This window comes from Stegastes partitus, unplaced genomic scaffold, assembly GCF_000690725.1.
Source record: "Stegastes partitus isolate 25-593 unplaced genomic scaffold, Stegastes_partitus-1.0.2 Scaffold341, whole genome shotgun sequence".
NCBI classification, from domain to species: Eukaryota; Metazoa; Chordata; class Actinopteri; family Pomacentridae; genus Stegastes; species Stegastes partitus.
This window is the reverse complement of record NW_007578072.1, coordinates 570,143-594,956: the sequence shown is the minus strand read 5'-3', so window position 1 is coordinate 594,956 and position 24,814 is coordinate 570,143. Positions and strand designations below refer to the sequence as shown.

At 42.8% G+C, this 24,814-nt stretch overlaps 2 protein-coding genes across 2 annotated transcripts in view; both read right to left on the bottom strand.

Moving 5' to 3' along the window:
* Positions 1-20,892, bottom strand: part of pgm5 (phosphoglucomutase 5) — a 28,638-nt gene extending 7,746 nt beyond the window's left edge. The window contains exons 1-9 of the mRNA XM_008284059.1: positions 20,377-20,892; positions 18,600-18,762; positions 18,299-18,445; positions 17,953-18,078; positions 17,666-17,856; positions 14,023-14,177; positions 6,403-6,518; positions 2,552-2,687; positions 1,672-1,855 (exon numbers count right to left, since the gene is read on the bottom strand). Coding sequence (XP_008282281.1) covers positions 1,672-1,855; positions 2,552-2,687; positions 6,403-6,518; positions 14,023-14,177; positions 17,666-17,856; positions 17,953-18,078; positions 18,299-18,445; positions 18,600-18,762; positions 20,377-20,634 — 1,476 coding nt within the window. The 5' untranslated portion in view covers positions 20,635-20,892. The remainder of the gene's footprint in view (positions 1-1,671; positions 1,856-2,551; positions 2,688-6,402; positions 6,519-14,022; positions 14,178-17,665; positions 17,857-17,952; positions 18,079-18,298; positions 18,446-18,599; positions 18,763-20,376) is intronic.
* Positions 20,893-21,828: 936 nt separating this feature from the next.
* On the bottom strand, positions 21,829-23,273 carry foxd5 (forkhead box D5). Its single transcript, XM_008284058.1, has one exon. The coding sequence runs from the start codon at positions 23,271-23,273 to the stop codon at positions 22,203-22,205; it is 1,071 nt and encodes a 356-aa protein (XP_008282280.1). The 3' UTR covers positions 21,829-22,202.
* Positions 23,274-24,814: the final 1,541 nt, after the last annotated feature.

Genomic DNA, 24,814 nt, shown 5'->3' with positions numbered 1-24,814 from the left:
GTCAATCAGTGCCACCTACTGTCATAGTTTCATTTAATTTCCATTGAGTCATTTGTAACCAACTGAATTTCTGCAGCCAATAATGAAATGGAGCAGTAACACCTGAGGACAATATGTCAATTTGTAAGTATTCTTTTTAAAACATGTAATACAGGATTTAACCCTCTGAATCCCAAACAGTTTCTGGGTGTTTTCTGTTAAAGTGACAATTTTACTCGTTCCAGGTTCATTTTCCACAGCAATATAAAGTCCTGCACCTCAATGGAAACAGCACAACCGAAGCTAGAAGTAGAGAGAGCTCAGAAAAGTCTTTTGTACAGTACGAGACAGTTACAATGCCATAAGTCATAAAAAATACAAATAAAAATGAAAGGTGAATTCTTTGATTTTACACCAATACTGCAAAAAAAAAGATGACTCTTAACACTACAGATACTTTAGTAGTAACAGTTTTAATTTGTTTCCACACTTATCTCCTTATTGCATTGTGTAAATACTGCCTGCAATTCAGTCCAGTTCAGCTCTAAAGTCTCAGAATTTTTGTTACATGACTGATGGCTACAACTGAGTCAATAAGGGGTTTGTCGGGTGTGTTGAGGAGGGTAGATTTTTCTACGTTTTTTTTTTCTTTTTACAGAATCTGCTAACAATTTAGGTCGAAGAATGTTTTAATTGAGACATTGAATAAAGTGATTTTGCTGAAATATCCCGATTTTGAGTTGAGATTTGGTTAAATTTCAGGCCTGAACAGCACATCATGGGTGAGGACATTATGATGGACTGTTGGAATGTTGAAAATCTGGCAATTCTTTCTGTTTTTACATCCATCCATCATCTATACACCACTTAATCCTCACTAGGGTCGTGGGGGGCTCGAGTCTATCCCAGCTGACTTAGGGTGAAGACAGGTTCACCTGGACAGGTAACCAGTCTATAACAGGGCTACACTTAGAGACAGACAACCAAGCACACTCACACCTACGGACAATTTAGAATCACCAGTTAACTTCAACATGTTTTTGGACTGTGTGGGAGGAAGCCAGAGAACCTGGAGAGAACCCACGCTGCACGGGGAGAACATGCAAACTCCACGCAGAACGATCGCGAGTGTCCTCACCGGGACGCGATCCGGCGACCTGATAGGTGCGAGGCAACGGTGCTAACCACCCTCTTTTACAAACATGTACTTGTTATTTATAAGTAAATAGGCTAATACTGATATCAGTCTAGCACCAAAAAAATATAGCAAATATTTAGTGGCAATTAAGGACTGTAAGTTGATGTGAGCATTATTTAGTGTTTGAAACATCTTCTGAGGAACCCTGCAGTCAGAGGCCATTTTGAATTTAAGTCGCACAAAGTGAAAAACCTCTAAAAGGAGAAGCAAATATAGCAGTAACAGTCCACACTAAATAATTATAAATGCAAAAACAGACAAAATAAGTGGCTGGAATGTCACCATCATCCCAATAAGGCAAGAAAGAATAACTTTAGTAAAACATATACAAAAGCAGCTAGAGTTCAGTCTTAAGTTCAGTTATGAAAGTAACAAATATCCAGACAGACGCCATCCTCTCATGTTTAAAATAATCATTGTGGGAAAAAATGCTCGTTTCCACTCATCTACTTCTTTCATGTAACATCCTTCGTTCAAAGTCGTCTCACACTGACCTGGTTTCGAGTCACTGATCCATCCACGGGGTCGATGTACTCGAAGTTGTCGGCCCGCTCCACGCTGTACATGTGGTCTCCTACAGCGAACTTCTGGTTGGTGAAGGCTTTGTCTGAGATTACTGCCTCCAGATCCCTCATCAGGTAAAAAGCTGCACGTGGGTCGAGGCCCTCATAGTCAAACCTGATGATAACGAGACACACACACACACAAAAAAAAAACCCTTAACACACATACATACTCACACAGGCAATGAAACTATGGTTAGGAGGAAATGAGGAAAGAATATGTCAGAGATAAATCTATATTTTCTAACCCTTCTAATGCATCATCAAGCAGTTTATCGTATTATCGTTCTGTTTAAATGACCCTAAACTGCAACAGAGCAGCTTGGTTCAGAGCAGCTGATTTATTCTTCTCAAAAATGATGACAGCTGTTTGTGTTTTATAGACTTTTCAGGCATCTGGTCCTTGGCCCGTCCTGTGCGTCCCCTTCATCTGGGAAACGTGCATCAGTTTAGAAAAGCTCTCTGTGGGAACATGAAAAGCTGCAGCAACTACCAGTGGGAACACTGACTGCAGTAACTATCTGTGCCTGTCACAGGGGAGAGGTTAAAATAAGAACAAGTGACAAACAGTGAGAAGGACTGGAGGAGAAATGGATGAAGGTGAAGGCCAGGGAGGGAGGGAGGGAGGGGCCGAGACGAGATGAAGAGAAAGATGATCATTCGAGGGAGTCTTGTAGATTTAAATAAATTCAACACGTATGCACTCAATGTGGGAAAATGCCATGAAGAAAACTGAGGCAAAGAAAGATTAGTTTAATGGACACATGGACAACATAGTTTGTATTCCAGAGAGATCTGCTCAGCTGGTTACCTGCAGAAGTAGTTGCGTCCAAACTTGGCCCAGTGCTCTCGGATGATCTGCTCCACGCTTTGTTTCCTGGCCGCCATGATGGACAACCACATCAACACCGACCACAAACCGTCTTTCTCACGAATGTGATCAGAACCTGGAAAGAAAACATCCAAAACACCACAACTCGTGATAAATATTTCTTCCTTTTGTATAGACTGAACTCCAACATAAATCTGCTATGTAGCTAATTTAGCATTTGGTGTCATGCAAGACACCCCAACCTTTAGTTTTTGGGGAAATGATTGGCTGTCCATTAGCTTAGCTTAGCACAAAAACTGGAAACAGGGAGAGGCATCCTCCAGAAGCATCTTACATCCACTATTTACAGCAGGGGTGTCTAATCCTGGTCCTCGAGGGCCACAATCCTGCATGTTTTAGATGTGTCCCTCTTCCAACACACTTGATTCAAATGATCAGGATCGTTATCAGACTTCTGCAGAGCTTGATGATGAGCTGATCATTTGAATCAGGTGTGTTGGAAGAAGAGAAACATCTTAAACATGCAGGATTGTGGCCCTCGATGACCAGGATTGGACACCCCTGATTTACAGTCTTTGGATTCCCATGGTTTCCATTCTTTATGCTAAGCTAAGCTAACTGTCGCTAGCTCAAGCTCTATATTGAAATTGTATGGATCTTATCTTCGTCTTAGCAAAAACCAACACGTCCTGCTTTAAGTTTGAAAGAAAGAATACAAAAGTGGAGGTAGAAAGTTTCTTCAGAATCCTGGTGGGAAAAAATAAACTGTCTTTGGCAATTTTACCAATAATAATAAGGCCAGAGCCATTCAATAATGTCACAACTTAATAGTAAATGTAAAACAAGTACTTCAATTAGGTTCAATATTTACTCTAATACATGTCATAAAAGATCATTGACAGTGCTTGGGGTTGGAGATGCACCAAATATTCCCATACAAACAATGCTTGCTGCCTTCCCAAACCACACATTCAGACAGAGGAGCGGCTCACACCCACAGTCTCCTCCACTGGGGAGCTACTGGTCTGTTCGCAAAGACAGCTGCACAGTAAAGGTATTTGTTAGGGGTAAGAATGTGTAACTAATGTTTCCCTGCGAGAGACCGAAGTGGAAAACGGACTGAACTGTCAGCTAAAACAGATTTTACGGAACGGCAAGAAAGAAAAAACTTCAGACATCCTTATGTGGATTTTCTAATTTACATAAATGTATTGTTTTTCCCTTGCCAAACACTAACACTAGTACGTTTAATATTCTGCGTCCGGCCTCTGCGGTATACAGCTGTTAGGAAACTGGCAGTTGCCATTATCTAATTCCTGCGTCACTGTCTGTCACCCTGAGAGCGAGAAGGAGACAGAGGCCGTGGCCGAATCAAATAAATCCAAGATCTATATCAACAAAGTATTAATAACCGCTCACAACAGGGCTGCTTCTCCTTTCAGCTGACCTGTTCCTATTTACTTGCAAAGTGCTGGAACAATAACAACATCGGGTCGGTGCTACAGTAACTAGAATCGTGTGTTTTTATTGTGTTGCTAACCATTGATTTCCATTAAACGTATTTTCTGTGCAAAGCAACAATAACACAGTCTCCACACCGAAGTCAGACACAACTTGCTTAATTAGCCGTTCATGCTGTGCGTGTCTTTAAGAGTTGGTAAAGAGCAGGAGTGGTGTGCAGCTCCAATGATTTACTGTGCAGGGCTCCCTCTGAGCTTTTTTGCCTTACATGGATAGACAACGAGTCAGCTCCATTAGTCCTCTGGGCTCTCAGAGTCTCTGCTCCTTCCCTCGTCCTCGTCAATACTTCTCATATTTGGACTCTCCCACCATCCTCTTCTTCTCTCTTTTCTACAAGGGTCTTTTCTCTTCTCTCCTGTTCACACCCACTGAGTTTTTTCTCTCCTATGTCGCTGTCTTTCTCAAGAGGTAAAGACATCTTCTCCAATAAACATAATGAAACAAGTAGACAGGGCAAAGTAGAGAGGAAAAGAAGCAGATAACCTGCCACAGATTAAATAAAAAAAAGCAGAACCTTAACAAAACGGACAGAAAAAATGAACGACAGGGTCTGCTAAGGATGGCACGGATAAACAGAGAGCAAATTTTGCGTGCACTTTATTTATATTTTCTGACTATGTATGTGCGTGTCTGCATTCATAGAAAGCATGGAGGCCAGTCGGCCTGTTGCAGTGATTCAGGGAGCCCCTGTGTCCTTTTATAGCAAAAGAATGGGGATTATTTACACATGCAGTCAGGGTCACAGCCCTCTCATCCATTAGATGAGTCTGACTGCAGCTACGAGCAGTCAGGATGCACTGCTCACAAGCCCAGACCTGGAATCGATTGGAAGAGGAGGGAATAGGGAAATGGTGAGAATTTTTTTTCCTTTAAAGGGAAATTGGGATCAAGCACTTTTTGTCATCATTCCTGTCAGTGTTATCACATCAGTAATATATTATACGTGTGTATTAATTGCTACGTTCTGAGAAAGTGGCTGTAAAGAAATTAAAGCTGCGGTAGGCAGAAATGTGAATATGTTAACTTTGTTCTAAGTCGATGAGCATGAACTTCAAACACATGAGGACAGTCAATCTCAACTGAACATTCATTTGTGGCTTCCCCCGATGTTTGAACCTCACTCTCACAAATGAAATCCTGCCTTCTACCCCCTGTACCACCATATCCAGCTCTGATAATGGATGCGGTATTTATGCTATGTCACCTGTTCTAAGGGGAAAAGCTGTGATTGGCTAAAATCTCTGATCACTGGCTGGATTTTCTTAAGCCTGGAAACAGAGTCAAGACGAGGAGTACAGGTCTAGTTGAATCTCAGACCACTTGAATAAGTTGAAAGGTTAGGATGCGATTTTTGCCAAAGCAGGGTTCTCGCCAATGTTATAACAGAGTAATGGCCTGTTACGCTGCTGTCTGAAAAAATGAAATTAGGCATATAGGTTGTTTTCGAGAGTACGTAACAGGAAAATACTTAACAAGTGCCAATGGAGTTTCACTTCCGTCGTCTTTGCTGCCAACGCTGATATTGATGATGACTCTTCCCCCCACCCCCGTTAATAACCCTTCCCCCTCTGTATGCTGTAAAAAAAAATCCTGGCGAGAACCCTGCAAAGGAGGCCCAAAAAAGTTACTGCCTACCCCAGCTTTAAGTAAGGCAAGAAACATTTGGGGTCAAATGATGATACTGGTTTTAAACAAATGCCAAGTAAACAGTGAAATAAGAAAACTGATGATACACACAGCTTGTTGTCGACAACCATCACTTGTAACACAACAGGTTCAGCTGTTAATACTTTCTGTAGGGGTCTCGAATAGAAGATGTCATAGTCTGTAGTCTGTTCCATCTGGACACCTGGTTACATCCTGATCATTTTCCCCCGTTGCTGGGATGTTGTCGTGTTTCCACACTTTTGTAATTATTATTTTGGCGAGTACAACAGAAATCGTGTGCAAAACTACCAAAGTAAGACCTAATTTGATTAAAGGGAAACCTGACTCGACACACTTTGTCTGAGTTTCAGGACGTTCTTGTTGCACATTCACAGCTCCAGCAGCTGTCTGGTACCGCTCTTATTTTCCGGCACCTCAACAACAGTTGCTGCTGCTGAAGGGAGGGGAGATCCCAGTCACACGCCCACTCAAATTTTCCAAAGCCAGTCCAGGGATTCAACTTCATGACCTTCTCCTCAGAATCTAGCAGGCTGCCTTACATTTGTATTTGTTATATTTCTGTATTCATGCCACGCAGCAAATCTCTCTTTATGATTGAAGTGTTTTGTTTTCGGATTGTGAGGGAGATTGCTCGACGGTACCTGTCCCAAAGCTCTCCTCCCCGCAGAGGGAACAACGCCCAGAATCCATCAGGTTCCCAAAGTACCTCCAGCCCGTGGGAGTCTCATACAGGGCCAGCTTCATGGCTTTGGCTACCCTACAGAAACACACAAAAGAAAAGAGAGAGACAAAAATAACCAAAGCTAGTACTTTTAATCTCACAAACATTTATTTATTGCTCTTTAATATCTAACATCAGCCCTTTTCCCAGTTCTGATATAGAGATAAACTTACACACAAATACTCTGACCTTTGTAATAAAAGCAAACCAAATGCTGTATGACAAGCGTAATCTGCCAGCAGCTCATCCAATAACTTAATAAGGCCAGGGCAGCAAGAACAAAGTGAGTTAACCTTTTAGTTGATGTTTGCTTTGAACCGGAGCCATGCGCTGGCACAGGGAGAGGAGGGGAGGGAGTCTGTATGTGCGTGTATGTATGTGAATGCATGTGTAGGGTCACTGGGAGGGATGAAGGTGCAGCCGGCAAGATGTGTGAGAGGAGAGGAAACATACTGGAGGGGAAAAGAGCAACGAGAAACTTTAATAAAACTTTTCTGTACGAATTCACTCTAAAGTAACTGCTAGATTGGAACTATAGTGACATGATCGTAAAGGACAAAAAAAGAAAATGAACACAAATAAATGAATCTAAATAAAAAATAAGCAGACTCTGCATTTCCCTTTAGGCCTATGGAGCATTTAACTTTTGGTTTTAGACGCTGCAATTCCTTTGGTTTGTTCTAATCACTCAGTTTTCAGAAGCTATTCTCAACAAAAACACTGTACTCTACCTTCCCAGCACCAAACAGCAGACAAACAAAGGTAAAAGCAGCTACAGAGCCACTTAATTCCATCAGCAACGAGTGGAGATCTTGACGATGCTACAAAACTGAGCAAAATTGGGATTTTTCCATTCATTAGGTAGGTAAAAATACGACTCCAAATAAATGCTAACGCTCCGTTTCTGATAGCTGCAGTGGCCAAACAATCAGGCTTAAGGTGTAATTACAATAATAAACACTTCTGTGGAAAAAGCATTGCAACAGTGTTAAGGCTATTGTCGTGTGGTGAGAATGTGTTGGTGGTTAGTCGAAGTATGTCTAAAACACTGACTACGTTCCTACTCATGGGAGTTGTAGTTATGGAGGGCTTAGAAAATAACTGCTGTTGTATCATTAGAGACATTGGAAATGCTTCAATCTAAGCACATCATTTGCACATTTCTGTATCTCTCGTATATTCTTGTAATTTTTTTTTTACTTTCTTCTATATTATATTTTCAATATTTTTTTAAATCTTATTTTATTTTACTTTATTTTACCTTCATTTTATACCCTAATATTCTGTGTTGTGTATTTGCTTTGTTTACCCCCTTTGCTGAATATTCATGCTGCTGGAACAACTGACTTTCTCTCTGAGGATAAATAAAGTCAGTCTAAGTCTAAAAAATGTTGGAGTTCACTACAGCAGTTAACCATAGACTGTTGCCATGGTGATGGCGGTGCGCATAGACACAGCGCCCCCTTCAGGAGACAACGAAAGTGAAAGTTTTGAGTGTCTTGTCTATCCCAGACATTCATTCCGCAAAACTTGCTGCCGGGAGACTTTGCCGGGCATCAGGACAGTGAACAGTGGTTGTGATGTGGACATAGTACACCAACACGGAGTCCGATCGGAGACTACGCCGGCAGTTACCCGAAAGAGAGGAAAGCGCAAACAGTACGAACGTAAACAAAAGAGGAAGAGAGCCGGGGTCCATGCTAGGCTAAAGGCTAACCCCTCCAGACCAGCAGGACCGTCCTCCTGCTCTCCAATGTCCGCTCCCTCCACAACAAGCTGGACGAGCTACGTTTGCTGAGAGAAACCCGCAGAGAGTGGAGGGACTGCTGTGTGTCTGCTTTAACAGAAACATGGCTCCATGACAGCATCCCAGACGGACATACAGCTGGAGGGGATGCAGACAGACAGACAGCTAACTCTGGGCAGCATCTGCCTACCAGGACCTGAAGAGGTTCACCATGTTCAACAAATGGTGGCGCGCATGGATGCAGCGCCCCCTTCAGGAGACAGCGACAGTGGACGTTTAGTGTCTTATCCCAGACGTGCATTCTGCAAAACTCACTAATTAAATGATCCAGAAGAAACGCTCTCTCATCTTGCCTGTACTACTGTGTATGTACAGCAAAATGACAATAAACTTGATTTGATCTGATATATGCATTAAGCTGAGGTTGTGAACAAAACAGACACAGCAGCATGTTTTAACTTACAAAACAAACCCTCTTTGGGAAAATCCATTTTACCCCTTGAGGTTTGCGGAACCGATCACAGTTGTGAGAGAGTGTTGGGAATATTGTGTAATTACCATCTCAAGCCTGCTGACAGAGATGTTTAGCTCGCAGTAAAGATGAATAAACCATTTCCTTCCCATTGCCCTCAGATCACTCCTCAATCACAACATCATCCACACCTCCTCAGTGATCGCGGAAAAATGTAAACACAACTCCCAGGACTCGGCTTACTGGTCGAAACAGTCAAACCAGCTAAACAGATGTTGCCGCCAAAGACACAAACATGTAGACGTGTCAGTCTCGAACGCTCTGCTGGGATGCTGTGGGAATTGACAGTGCAATATATGTAAACCTCGGAGGGTTCCAGCGTTTTTAAGTGGTGGTATACACAGCCACATAATCATCATGCACATAAATAAACCCCGCTGTGCCCCGTACAGTTGTTTACACGAGGAGGGGATAAATTACCAAATAAGAGTAAACCAGCTTTATTCCCCTCTGGGGAGGCGAGAGCTGGAACGGAAAGCCCTGGCATTCCTAAAAGAAAACAGAAACTCTGGCCTTCTGACGAGCCTTTGACGTTTTAAACGGCACGTCCTTGGCCAACACAAGCACGGAAACCGACCGTAGCGGCACTCTGTTTTAAAAAAATATTGCAAAAATGCAGTGTGAGAGTAGTGATAATCGTGTTTTCTCAAGTTTGATGATCGCACCAGCTGAGCTTTAACTGGGAAACACATCCATGAATAGCCTTTATGCTCACATACAATTACGCAGAGAGAAAAAGCAAGGTTAGAAAAAAATAAAATAAGTTCAGAGAGCCCTTTTCCACTTAGATATATAATATAACATGTCTTCATCAGAAATAAGTCAGAAATAAAATAGTTTCTGCTTTCAGATCCACAATCATATCTGAACAAAAAATATTTCAATACAACGCTCTGTCTCTGGTCCGTCAGTCTCAGTGCATGTTTTGCCAAGACAAAAAAAAACCCAAAATGCTGGCAAATAAATATGATGGAGACACAAGGTCATTCATTGGAAGGTTCCCATTTAGAGCTCTAATCCTCCTGTGTGTACAGTAGGCGTGACCTCTCAACTCCAGGTCATCAGTGTGCATTTTCTCACAAGATTGAAGGGCTGGGTTTAGGCTAAATGTTGTCAAGTGTCTTTAACATGTAAGAAGTAAGTTTAAGGCACAAAGTTCTGTTTTTGTTCTGAAAATGCCGCATTTTTAAAAATGAGGATGGAGAGTGTGTAACCAAGGAAGCTGATGTGTGATAATACTGCACAATATTCTTTTAAAAATTGGTTTATAATCAGTCATTTAAATGATATATGTAATTTATTGAATTTCAACATACAAAATGCTTGAAGGAATTTGAATCAAGCTGTACGTATGGACTTTGGTGGCTTTTTCCTTCACAGTCTGTCTCAACCTCTTCTAAGCTGTCTGAAGCTTTAAGTCTGCGATCACAAGTTATCCAAATATCTTTTTCAGACGGATCAACTCTGCACTGCCACGAAACTGCCTTTTGAATGATTTGGATGCTTTGCCCCCTTAAGGTGAAGAGAAGACAAAAACAACATAACTATGCTCAGGTTGATCTACTTTCCATCATCCTCTGGGCTCTCTCTGAAGCACGCACTCTTCACATATGACCTCAGAAAGAACACACTAAGCAGCCAGTATTTCCTTTTTTGATTCCTCTTTTTGTCTTTGTCCCTGTTGCACATCAATAAATACTGAGGGGTACACAATGAGTAATGGGGGGTCTTCTTAGTCTGTGGAGTGAAATATTGCCAACGTTTGGCCTTGGCTTGATATTTTACCAATTATAGCACCACAGTGGCCTCACCCCTCACCTCGACCTCTAAGGAGAGCTCAGTCTGGATTTACAGGCTTAGACTGGCATTCAGACAAAAAAAAAAAAGTGCAGCATACTGGAGCTTCACTCAAGTTTGAGCTGAAAAGGGGAACTTTTAGTGGCCAAAATAGAAATTTACTACGACTAGCTGAAGATGTTGCCACAGATATCGGCACTGAAAATACAGATAAAGTTCTGATCATTCCTGCAAGTGGCCACAGCTGGTATTGACATTGTTTTGTGGAGCCGGTACCTAAATACCTTTCTGACATCAGCTCAAGAAAAGTTTTCTGGGATTTTCCAAAACCAAAATATATCTACCATCTAATAATAGTATATCAGGGGGGGGGTTGCTTGTTGCGTCAATGTTTAACTTGGCCACCTTGTGCATCTTGTTTCCAATGAAAATACAGTTGCACAATAGAGCATGTGACCTTGCATTTAAGATTTTTTTTGCACTATTTTTTTCACCCCAAATGGATGAAACTGAAGCAGAAAAACAAGTACAGCTCTACCAAACCTGACCTGGTCTATATTCAATACTATTTATATATAGGAGAGTAGTGTGGAAAGGATTTAGCCACCTTAGATGTTGAGATTCTTATCCAACATGCAACACCACTAAGTAGGCATCCTATTTGTCCCAAATGATCCCAAATGTACAGCCAGAGAACTGTCGTCATCCACCATAAAACAACAACAACAAAAAACCCCACTTTGGTTACAACACAACATTAAACATCTGACCTCTGAATTTCCCAGCGTTAATCAAACGATTCAGCCCAAGAACTCATTTCACCCTGGTCACAAACACAACAGTTGCCTCTCTTCTCCCTACATCCTCCCATCCTTGGAACTGTAGGAGAGGCAGATGTTTCCTTTACCAAAACCGCCCTCCCACTTGCCCTCCCTCCCTCACTGCATCAGCCCTCGCTCAGTACGTGCACACAGAGAGGCACCGATGAACACAAAGCAAACAGACACCCTCAGCGTACCGAAGAATGACAGATTTAACACCTGCAACTCCCGCCTCCCGTTTATCTGAGGCCAATCGATTTCCTGCACATCCTCTGCGTTCTCTTTCTCCCCCGTCGTTTTCCTTTATTCCCCCGTCGCACCCACGCAACCACACGCGGTATATACAACATCGCATTTATCAAGGCTTTTATAACACAGTTTGCTTGACTATGCATAAACACGCAGCAGGGAGGGTTGCTCAGTCTAAACACCCGGCGTACAGACGCACACGCGCCGGCCACACACTCTCCTAAAAAGGTCGACGCTTGGGCCGACTCCAGGGTACGACATCGCACCACTGAGCGCTATCAACGCTTTCTGGAGTTCGTCAAGGACATGCAGAGATGTGCATTAGTGCATGAACCGAAGCAACAGTTGTGCAGCTAAGAGTTGAACAAAGTGACCCTGGCCTGCAACTTCGATTATCAGTATGTAATCATAGAAGAGGCTAGTGTGCTAACGCCACGAGACGACGTGCCCTAGAGCCCTCTGCTAAAATTGTATTTAACATGGAGAAGATAGAAATCATATATAATGCAATTTATTTCGCACAAAGCTGTATGGAAAGCCCAGAGCACGATATTATCTTTGGTTTAAGCATTATCTGTAACGGATATCATTCAATAGGGTAATTCTACTCCTCAGCAGATTGCACAACCAGGTCACAGATTCCAGAAAATAAAACTTGTGCTGTCGTTAATACAAAAATAGCAAATGCAGGAGAAAAGCTGGGAAAATGGACAAGGAGGGAAAACGGAGGTATTTCTAGTAGTAATGAAAAGTCTGTAAGTGCGTGTGATGCCTGAAAGGTCCACGGCTCAAGGTTGTAGTGGGACATGTGACATTTGTTTCTCAGATCTCAGTGTGTGTGCGTGTGTGTGTGTGTGTGTGTGTGTGTGTTTGTGTGTGTGTGTGTGTGCAAACCTTTAAAGCAGCTCTTTTAGCCTGATCATTACGTTTCAACATCATGAGACACAGCCTTAGGCAGGGAACAGAGCAACACCACACAAAAGCGACGGTGTGTGTGTGTGTGTGTGTGGGTGTGTGTGTGTGTGTGTGTGTGTCCGGTGCCTGAGTGTGTGTAGGAGTCACTACACAAATAAAGACAACCAATAATTCTCTGATGTAACATCCCACTGCACATATCTAAGCATCACTTGTAACCGTGAAACCCAGAGAGACTAAAGATTGGCAGTGAGGTCCCTTCCTTAAAGCCTGCCAGTGTTAACACATAGTAATGTACACACACACACACACACACGTTCAATCACGCACATGGTGACAGATACATGTAACTATGCTGGCGAGGCGATGTGGTCTTTGTATGTTGTATGTATGTAGACAGCAGAATCTCTGCATATATAATATATAAGTATACAATAAATGAGCTGACAGTAACATGTGTGGCCAAATAGTGACTTTAACTGAACAATGTCAGTCGTCTAATCTTATCCAATATGTAATAAAGGTTCATTACTGCCATTATTATAATGAAAAGTTAATAAAGTTGCAATTCTATATAATATATGAACTCTCCATGTGGTGCTAGCAGCAGTAGCATCAATATTCCCTCCAATAAATGTACTTTGACGAGTTAAACCTGCATCAGAACATGTCATACAATTGCTATAAGGTACAGTGTGACTTATGTGATCATACTTGAACATACACCTGTTTATCATAGCAATAAACACACACATGCACTTATGTTCTAGTAGTTATGAAGACAACTTTCAGCCTTCTTCAGATAGTAGGAAAGTGTTCATAGTCTAGGTCAAGCTATCATAAAGAACAATAACTACAGATAGGAGGTCAAAATGGGGTTTGTTTGTACTTGTTTTCTACTTCTTTGAGATCTGTTATCCAGAATATAATAAAACAAGCTTATCACATGTTTGAATTACATAGCAACAAGTCACCTGAAGTGATCTGAGTATGTTTCATGGAGTCTAAACATATGTTATGGAGAAAATGCTCATAGGTATTGAATTCAGCGGAACAACAGTACTGTGTTCAAGTACACACATGCAGTATACGTAGTCTGGACTAACTATAGTGTATTTTAACTGGTTACCTCAGTGTGTATAATGACAGTGTTCTGCTCTGTTGAAGCCTCGGGGGTGTGCGGTGCTGGGATCCCTCCTACGGGAACAATGTTAACGGGGATGACTTTAGCTGTGATCACATCCTCTCACTCAGCACCCTCAGCTCGCTCTGGTCTTACATAACGGACAATATTTATAGGTGGTGAGTAAATGTGTGTGTGTGTGTAAGAGGCGGCGGGGGGGAGGCGTGTATGTGATCTCAAAGTTTTATTCATAGCGGGTGTCGTCCCTCTCCAGAGATTGGGCTGCAGCAGAAGTGTGTGGAGCAAAAGGCGGGTTGTGTGACAAGACCTACTGAGTGACTGAGTGTGTGTTGTACCTGTCAAGGGCGGCGCTGGTGGCCATACTTCGGGCAAAGCCTTTGACGCCATGCTGTCTGAAGTAGGGGATGGCGGAGAGGTTAGCGGCCATGATGGCAACAGAGTCCGCTGGGTTCACAAAGAAGCCGTTTTCTCCAAGGATCATGTAGCGGTCCTGAAAGCACCACAACATCATGAAGCACATTTTAAATCTTGTGGAGTTAGAGAGAGGCCTCCAATAAGACTGAACTCGACTGATTTGCAAACAAATGTCATGTATTTTGTGATGGAAGACTGAGAAAAATGTGGAAAAATGTGGTTTTCATCAGACACAGGCAACAAAAGATTATTTTCTATTCAGAAATAATTAAACACAAAGACCTCAGATTCATGAAACATATATAAATGATATATTTCTTTAGTGCAGTGTTGACAAATGCTCCAAGCTTTCACCTTTCATCAAGCTGTAACTTTAAACTGCAGCTAAATCAAATCAAACAGTCACTGAATGTCTGTCTTTGTTAGTCCTTCCTCATTGTCACACCTGAACAATCTGCTGAGGAAACTAACAGATCTGATCCATGAATGTGTCGCTCTTCACCGAATTCTGGGACTTTTATCGAAACAACATTCACTGGAGCAGAGCTGCTGCTCAATCCAAAAACCTCAGCAGATGATTTAAAAAGCTGGGATTTAAGGCAAAATTAAATAAATAAAGTTATCAGTTATAAAAGTAGAACATCAGCTGCATTTTTTTTATTTTCATGATTAAATCCATTTTTCACAGAGTTGGTGAGAACAAGACTGATTTGTTAGAAGCCCTTTTGCTAAATAAAATGCTTTGATATTTTGTAAGAACACATTTTTTTTAACAGTACTTCATCTTTCATTGTGGTTCAAATCTATGCAAAGATAAAAATTAAAATTACGGCTGGAAAACAACATGAAATTTTGCTCTTCAAAGAATTTGACCTGAATGAAAATGAATCAGCAGGAGTTCAGTCTGAGGTGAATATTTGCAGCAACATAGTTCAACTCTTTATAACGCTGCACTCTTCACAATGAAGGTCACAGTTCAAGTGAAGCTATTTATCGATGCCAGTCAAGACAAACAGCTGCACGACAAGATGAATCCTCGCTTTCTTGGCCTGATACCTCTTCGACCGTATCCACATTGCCTCTTGGACATTATCTCGTTGTCGATGTTTGGGCAGCCCATTAACAAGGCATTCAGAACATAGTGTGCAGCACTGTTCCACCTTGTCCAGCCTTTTCACCTTGTACTTGTGGAAGTTACGGCCCTCGTCCTGGACTTCTGCCCAGACTTTTTGCAACAGCCACAGATAGATCTCGTCAAAGTTGTCTGAAAGTCTGCCAGCGGAAGATCCGCAAAGTCAGTGACTCCACAAGCACATCCACATAAAACTTCTACTTTGTGTCAGGGCCAGCCTCCAGAGATGGGTCCAAGGTCTTCAGAGGTTCCAGGATGTCTTCATCGTTATTGCTCTGCTCCAGATGTGGAGGTTGAGCTCTCATCTTCTTCAGCCAGAGAGGTCACTAAAGAAGATGAGACAGGTGGCTCTAGACAGGTGAAGGATTCCTGCTCCTAAAAGTCAGAGGCTGGTTCATCCTTCAGCGCTGGTTCGGAGATTGTTTTTCTAGTGTTTGTTCTGTCATTTCTTGGTCCAGCTTGATTTCAACTTGGTGCTTGGTTGAGTAGAAGCCCAGTTTTAGCTTCAACAGCCTCCACATCCTCCAGACTGTGGACTCCACAGATGAAGAGGTGACATGGTGCTTCGGCAGTCAGCACGATGGTTATAGATGGCTTTGGTCTTTTTTTATGGCATTTATTATAATAACTAAATATGGAATAGCACAGAACATCACCTTTAAGGTCAGAGCATGTGGTATTAAATGGAACAAAAAGTTGTAAGTATATTGTACATTTGGGTTTTTACTATAATTTCAAGGTACTATGGCTGAGAATTTGTCCAGCTAAGATTCATAAAAATATGGAACAATATGAGCTACAAATAACTACTCAGTACTTGGTTTTTTCCAGCACTCCTTATTACTGTTGAGTTCTGAAAGTTAGAAGTTTCAGTGCTATGAAACAACAAGAAAGATTGTAAAGACTGGTGGTAATCACTGTGAAGATACCGATCCTTGTAGGAGAAACAGGGCAGATATGATGTAATTCTCCTGATGCTAAGCTAATTGTGTGTCTCTACGTGTGTGTGTGTGTGTGTGTGTTAGTGTGTGTGTGTGTGTATACAGTATAAATGTCTATTGGATGACACTGTGGAAAAAGTGAGCTGCTTGTTGGATCATCATGGACACGCTATTATTTGGCCCCATCGCCTTATCCTGCTATCGACATGCAAACAAAAACACATAAAAAATAAATAAGGTCCCTCTGGTATCTATGGGTGGAGTCGACATAACAACATAAATAATATTCTTTACAGTAAAAAGAAAAAAAAAATTGAAAGAATGAAAGGATGAATGTTTTGCTGAGTGACCGATGATTTCCACAGTATGCAAATATTGTAAAAAAATAATAATAATAATAATGTTAAAAAGCATCTTTTTAACATAAAGATTCCACATAGCACTTAAAACTTTATTATTTTATGGCACAAAGTGATGCATAAGAAGCAAGGGGACCATAAATACAGTATTTAGGCTTGTCATCACATAATAAGATTTGCACAACTTCAACATTTTATATCAAGAAACCAATGTTTCAGTAACAAGCACGCCTTTGAACATTTTAGATTTTTTAAAAATGTTCATTACCCTGTAATCCTTTATGTGTGCATAAAAAATAAAACTTTAATAGATATCCATCATCTCCAGGAGTCCCTCCTGCCCTGAAGTCTTTCAGTGCATCTTTGATCATCGAATGTGATCTCCCTTTCAAGGAAATCTGGGCCAATTTGAAAAGAATTGCTCATATGATTCTGTCGAAGCTTCTCCCATGAGGTAGAGTTCCTAATAAAAGTTCTGAGAGACCTTATTTATGTCCATTTTCTCTGTAAATAGTTCTTTTTCAGTCTTGCGTATACAGTAAATGGCGTTAGATTTTTTTGTATTCATTTAACTCTGTGAGTAAGCAGTTTAATCCCTTCTTCATCATGCTAGTGTTGTTTAGCTCCAGACAGGGCAAATAAGCTTTATAGGGGAAGAATGTTGGTCATTTCGAACTTTTAAGTGTCTTATTTCAATTTAACTGGTTCATCGAGGCCAATTTTTTTACAAAGCTGAAGTAGCCGTCCCCTCAAGACTGCGTTAAATGCATCCCAGACAACTCCGAAGTCAGAAACAGATGTCACTGTGCAACCAATAACTTTGCAGGATGTGCAGTTTTGTACTAACATCTTGCTGCAGTGCGAGCATACTGTTCTATATCAGGGGTCTCCGATCCTGGTCCTCGAGGGCCACAATCCTGCATGTTTTAGACGTTTCCCTCTTCCTGATTCAAATGATCAGCTCATCATCAAGCTCTGCAGAAGCCCGATAACGATCCTGATCATTTGAATCAGGTGTGTTGGAAGAGGGACACATCTAAACCATGCAGGATTGTGGCCCTCGAGAACCAGGATTGGACACCCCTGTTCTATATAGTCAGTTCTGGGGAAACACCGATAGCAGTCGCCTTACCCCATCTGCATCAAACGCAGCTCCAAAGCCAAAGTCGCCTCCTTTCATGGCCTCTACCAGAGAGGTGGCGTAAGTCAGGTTGGGCTCAGGAGGTCGACCGCCAAAGTCCTCCAGAGGGACGCAGTTGACAGCAGAGTTAGCCGGGGCTCCCAGCTCATCACACAGGATCCGACGTACATAGGGGCCCATCACTGTAACACAACGAGCAGGACAGGAGAGGTCAGATTAATCACCTTGATTAACATTAACAGTAGCTCAGGTATGATATGAGGGGAGGATGAGCTCACCTCCATTCATGGCGTCTATGTGTATCTTTAGCTGATCTGGTCCTGTGAGAAGGCTCTTAATGGCGGTGAAGTCAAAGATGTTTCGCAGCAGCTGCAGATATACTTCAACTGAATCTACAATCTCCACTGGAAACACAGGAGAAATAGTAAACGATGACAATATGCCTTTGCGTATTAAAGAAAAAAGGGGCACACAACTGAGAGGGAATCAGTTCAGAGAATACAGAAGAAATGTGCAGCTTTAAACTACAAGTATGAGCCAATATTCATGCTCATATACAGTCTACTATTGTTCAATTCAACATGATAGATAAAAGTTGTGCCTCAGCATCCACCAGTGTTGTACCTCTGAAAGGTTTGAACTTGTTCTCAAGGTCAAACTCTTGTCTTCCCATCCTGGACAGGTCAATGCGGAGATCGGGGCAGATGGCGTACTCCTCAAGAGTTCTGCTCACCTGGTGGATCCGCTCCATCACCGTGTCTGTAGATGGGCCTGCCAGCCAACGAAATAAAGACATTCACTGATACCTGGAAACTGAACCCACATTATTATCCTTTTTTAACCAATAAAAAAAAACATATTGACTCACAAATGGTCCCAAACCTGTATACGTATGACCTTTAACACACGCATTCACAGCCCTCACCTCCATTTGCCACGTTGAACTTGATTCCAAAGTCTCCACCGGGGCCTCCGGGGTTGTGACTGGCAGTGAGGATAATCCCGCCAATGGCCTTGATCTTCCTGATGATGCAGGAAACGGCAGGGGTGGACAGGAGGCCGTTGTGGCCGATTACCAGTCGACCAATCTGCACAGCAGATATTAGCGAGGAGCAGTGTCAGTCATTAATCACTCCAGGGTGGGATATCCTATTGTGTAACTTCTAAAATAAACACTAATTTCCCTCTTCCATGACCTGAAAACGCTCAAGAGCACAGTTTAACTGACAGTAACCCTGGCCAGAAGCATCCGATCATTCTACACTTGATAATTGAAGCCCCTCGTTTTAAAAAGCAAACGATCTCCCCCAAGAGAGTGACTAAATAACAGGGCTGCACTCTCTATTTATACTTTGTATGCTACTTTTAAAGTGGTAATACCACCAGCATCCCATAATTCCCCTGCATATCAGCTACTCTAAATAAAAGTGTCCTCACTGGAGAGGAATTTATTCTCCTGGCATCAGCGTATCCTCCTCACATCCGGGATGTTTCATAAAGGACAGGCGAGGAAAGTGGAGGGAAAACCCAAAGAAATGCAATCTGTTTTTTAACTCAGCGTATGAAGGACATGCAACGGATGGGTTGTCGTTTGCAAGTGTTGCTGCTGTGCTTTTGGTTCTTTGCCATACAGTATGACAGGGGATCCCCAGCGCGTACAGTTTGGCCCTGGAGAGATGGAACAGTGAGGTGGGGGGGCGGGGGCAAACGTAGGCAGGAAAATAGAGCAGGATGGATGGAAGTGCTGATAAGGCTGACACCAAGAGTCATTTGGCTGGACCAGCAGAAAGAAAAAAAAAACGGACTGATCTCAAAAACAAATTATATTCCCTTCAGATTTTCCTTTGGAAACGGACCAAACCAATCACTAAGATCTCACAGCAAAGCGTTTTAAAAGAGCGGTGGGGATTTTCCTCTTCCCCTCCACTCTGGCTTCCTATTCTCATTTATGTGCTGTTGACACTTTGACACTTCTTGGATGAGTGACAAGAAGTTTGCGTGTTAACATCACAGACTGTTGCATGTACGGAGCACACAAGTAATATAAAATTCTGATTTTATATGTTTGCATAAAGTTTTTATGTAGTGGCTGAATAGTCTCTTGTGGATTCTTGCATGTCTCCTCTCAGTTCTGTAGCTCGTGACCTCTTTAAACAAAGTTCAGGTTGTCTTGAGAGCAGTGACTGACATGTTCTTTCACTCCTCATGCTCATATTTGATAATCTATTGGATACTTGGAGCGTTTTAAGGTGATATGAATAGAAAAAAAAGTCTGAAAAACAATCACTTGTGGCAGAATTGTTGTTATTTCATTCAGTGGTAATCATTTTCTTTAGGTTCATCCTCCTATCCCTGGTGGGGGTCCCGGCCCACGGTTGGGAATCGCTGGGCTACAGCAAACACATCTCAGACTAAAAAAAGTGTTATTACTTTTGTTGTTAGAACTTTCATTATCATTCTTGGCAAGCGTATTGATCCTCCTTTGCAGTGATAAGCAGCAGAAATCTAACTTGGCTTGACCTTGCTGGTACTGAGTCATCCAGTCCAGTATATTAAAGTTATTTCACAAATGTCTGCAGCATCTAATGAAGACATACAATCTATGCTGATGTTCTACTTGGTTTCTAACGTGTTGGTAGAAGGGAACAACTGCATGACAGTCTGGGTGTGTGCTGACTGGAGGTCGCCCTCTCCTTTCTTACCCCGTTGGCAGCTGCCATCTGCACAATCACCTCGATGGCAGCTCGGCTGAAGTAGCGGCCGTCGCTGCCCACCACCATGGTGCAGCCCTGCCGGTCCCGCAGGTCGATGGAGGACAGCAAGCTCTGGATGTAGTTCTGCAAGTAGTTCTTCTTCCCCTCGAACACCGCCGTCTTCCTCCGCAGCCCGTTGGTACCGGGCCGCTGGTCGTCGAAGGGGGCGGTTTGGACCGTCACCACCGGGATGGGGCTCGTCTCCATCCTCCTCGTCGGTACCCAACGGGAGGATCAAACTACCTCGAGTTGAGTCTGGAGTTGCGCACCGGTGGGATCCAACCACAGAGTAAAAGTTGAGGAAACTGACAGCACCAAGGTGGACCCTGCTCACCCTGTCAAGAGAAACGCTGTTCCCAGTTGCTAGAATGAAAGGAAACACCCAATCAAAAATATATTTTCACCTCTTCGACTTATGTTTCAGCCAAGAGAGCCGCATCCCTCAGTACTGGCTGAACTTAAGAGTCACCAAAACTCTCCTCTGCTGTTAGACAACTCCCTCTTTTCCTAATAAGCCTGAACAACTGACTACATGCAGAAGAAAAAAATCAGGGAGGGACGGAATCGTCAAGGCCCACAATCAGCTGAGCCTCGGTCCAAAAATAGACATCTGACTGATGGCAGGGGGGGAATTGTGTCGGGACCGATCTGCAACCGGACACTGCATGTGTCTGTGCTGTCCACACGTCCCGGTGTGAAGATACAAGCCATGCCTGTGGTCACTTGTATAGTTTGTAAAGTAAGAAATGCAATGAGAAAAAACTTCCCTCCCTGATAGCAAAGTGTCATCTGAACTGAATTTTGTTCAGGATTTTTTTTTTTTTAACTTTACGCATCTTACTCGCTCTTCTGCAGATTCTGCATTGTATTTTGCGTCATTTTTTAAAAAATGCAAAAGTAGATAGTATATGTAGTCGTGTAATTATAAACACGGGAAAGCCCATCACAGCAGGTCACCGTCAGTCTGCATTGAGCCTGCTCCAAAACGTTGCCAACACTGCGCCCTGGAGGCAGAAAGGAAGAACTTCTTATCTCTAAGTTAAATGAAACACCAAAGAAATGCAAAACTTATCTAAATAGAAAGCCAATTCTTGACTTTAAACTTATTTTGTTCCAAAAAATAGTTCGGTTGTTGCTGCACATGTACCTATGTTTCTCTCACACGTCAAATGCGTAAATGTCTAATGCGTAAAGGTGAAGTGGCCTCAATGCAGAAAATCGAGCGCTTCACTTGTCTGAGTTTATTTTATCAATAGGGACGTTTGCAACTTTAGAGGTGGAATCTTTAGTCATTTGATAGTTAGAGATTTGTTTTAATACACATTTTTTTTCAAAGTTTTGCCATAATAATTACATTCTTATACACATCCAACATAAATACACCAACTATAGAAAATGAGGCCTGCTTACAAAATTTTAATGACAAGTCGTATATTATACATACCGTAACATATTCTTTCTTTTACAACTCCACAAACTGCCCCACATATCACACAAACCGCAAGTTATTTTTCGGACATTTATTTAGTCACATTACTTAAAAAATAACAATAATAAAAAAAAAACATATGAATCGAGCAGGTTTTCTATTGCAGCGACTTTCACAAATATATATTACCACTCATCTTATTTACATTGCTCTCTTTGAAGACAGAACTTTGAATCTCAACGCACATAAATATCATGCAATTAAATTATTTCTGTAAGAAATGAGCTACACAAACGTATCCTCACATAGCATCAAACATTGTACAGTTTCTTATAGGCAAATGGCTTCAGCAGCGAGGGTAGGAGAGTCTGAGATGCTCATTTATTAAAGGAGCAGTGCTCAGCAGGGGAGGAGGACAGAATGGAGTCCTGGAAGTTTGCAGGAGCGTCGGTACCAAACAAGCAGTGGGGCCTGACATGAGATGACCGTATCCAAGAGCGCTGGGGGCGCTTTGCTGAGGATTTAGGTTCTGCTGGCTGATAGTAGAGGGTCTGCTCATTATGCTGTCAATGCTGAAGGAGCACCTTGCCTGCGGGCCAGGCTTTGGCTCAGCGGGTTCTGCTGCGCACAACTGCGCTCTGAAGTCTTTAGGCCCACCGCACTTCCCGTGACTGTTCAGAACTTGTGGTAAAAGGTGGTAGGAAGAAGGAGGCATCATGATGCCATCCTGCATAGGCACGTACCTCACAGGAGCAGCAGGTGTGGGGCTGACCTGGCCCTGCACGCCGTATGGCTGCCCGTACGGCCGGTAGCAGTTCATGCCGGAATAAAACATAAGTCCGTCTTTGCCAAACTCGGGCTGGTTTCTCTTGAATCGCTTCCGTCGGCGAAGAAAGCTGCCGTTGTCGAACATGTCCTCTGAGGCAGGGTCCAGAGACCAGTAGTTGCCTTTACCCGGGTTTCCAGGCTCCCTCGGGATCTTGATGAAACAGTCGTTGAGGGAGAGGTTGTGCCTGATGGAGTTCTGCCAAGCGGGGAACTTGTCTCTGTAGTAGGGAAACTTGTTGCTGATGAAGTCACATATGCCACTCAGCGTCAGCTTCTTCTGCGGGCTCTGCAGGATGGCCATGGTGATGAGGGCAATGTAGGAGTAGGGGGGCTTCACCGAGCTGCTCTGGGCTTTCCTGGACGGCGGTGCGTCTGCGCAGAAACTGTTCTCACTTTCTCCGGAGGATTCTGGCTCTGAGGAGTCGAATTCAGCGCCAGATTCTGCTGAGGAACCAGGGTCCGTAGAGGACTCATTACGATATAACCGTCCGTGGACATGCTGCTCCTCGTCGCCCACTATGTCAATCTCATCCTCCTCTGCGGGCAATCCAGCGTGTTGAGACGCTTCAAATTCACTGGAGAGAGTCATGGTCGCACGAAGAATGTTCAAAAACGCGTAAAAGCTGTGCTGTGCCAAAGAGGCCTTGGTGGTTTGCCGTGCGTAAAAACCAAAAGGCCCCCCGTTTCATGCGTAAAAGCGCATCGACCGTGTGGTTCTCCTTAAACCATTCGCTGTTGTAGTGAGAGCTGAGGCTTTATATCTTAGAAGGCTGCTGCCCTGTAGGCCAGTCCCATTAACCCTCCGGACCTATCAGAGTAGCCCCTCACCGCGGGGAGCCGCAACAGGCACACAGGTGGGGAGGGGGCTTGCGTGATCCTGATGTGCGCAAGGCCGAGTCATGCACAGAAAGTTCAGGGATGTTGTATTTTTTCATTATTACAATCTTTTTATACAAGCTACGGACTTATATGGAATAAAACAGGAAGAAAACTGACAACTTTTTCTAATCAGACAATACACCATACACATGCGCTCTACATATTACCAAGGTTTTTAAATTTTGGATGATCACCGTTAATAAAAATAGTTTGTGGCTTGTGCCTGCTGTTTATTTGCAACTAAGGGAGACGTTAGAAGGAGGCAGAGGAAATGAAAAAAAATCCATTTGATATTACAAACCATGCAGCAGCACAGTCGGATGTTCTCGGGAGTTTTAACACCACGCCTAACCCGTGATAAGAAACCCAAGGCTTCCCCCCTCTTGGAACCCCCCGCGGGTTCGTTTAGTTTGCCACCTCTGGATGCCCGCAGGTGGTGTGACCATGAAAATGGCCGTGGTGAGGCTTCCCGCAGCCAGCAGAGAAAAGAGGCAATCCTCGCCTTAACGAGGCCATCAGCATCAGAATCGAGTAGGAAACGGCTCAGCTGCACGATGCGCTCTGTGTGCTTTGGGTTCAGCTCGGCTTTACGACCGGGATGAATAAGCAGAGCCATCCTCAAAGCAAACCGCTCCAACGGCGGATATGTGCTAAAAACCCTCGCTGCTATAGGCTACCATCTCCATTGCAAATGACCAAGTTGGGAAAACTCCTCCTATTTCCTCACCTGACAAGACCTACTGAGCCTAAACTGTGTTCTCACATGACTGCACCAATAAAGGCTTAAATCACAGATACCAAAAAAATACAAGCTGTAATCTGTCAAGTGTTAAAAGCACAAACTTCCCTGAAACTGCAGGTGTAAGTAAGAGCATCACACTCAACTGCAAAGATAAATAAGATTAATAATGGATGAGGTCTTAAATTCTAAATGAAGCTGGGTCAGTGTAAGTTAAATGGTTTTTAGTAGTTAATGTGAAAACTATTAAATAAGCCAAGTTTTGCCTCCAATATCTGACATATCACAATTTACTTATGTTTTCAGGATCATCACAGTCTATTTACTGGATTGAAATCTCTTTGTTTGCTTTTCATAACACATAAGCTAAGACGTTAATTCTTTTGGAGGCCTTTCGAACACTTTGAATATAATAGTGAGCTTCCCATTCAACACAATGGGACTTTGTCTCTGTTATGTTAATAACCTGGTGTTGTCAGCTACAAAAAGACAAATGTACTGATAATTAAAAA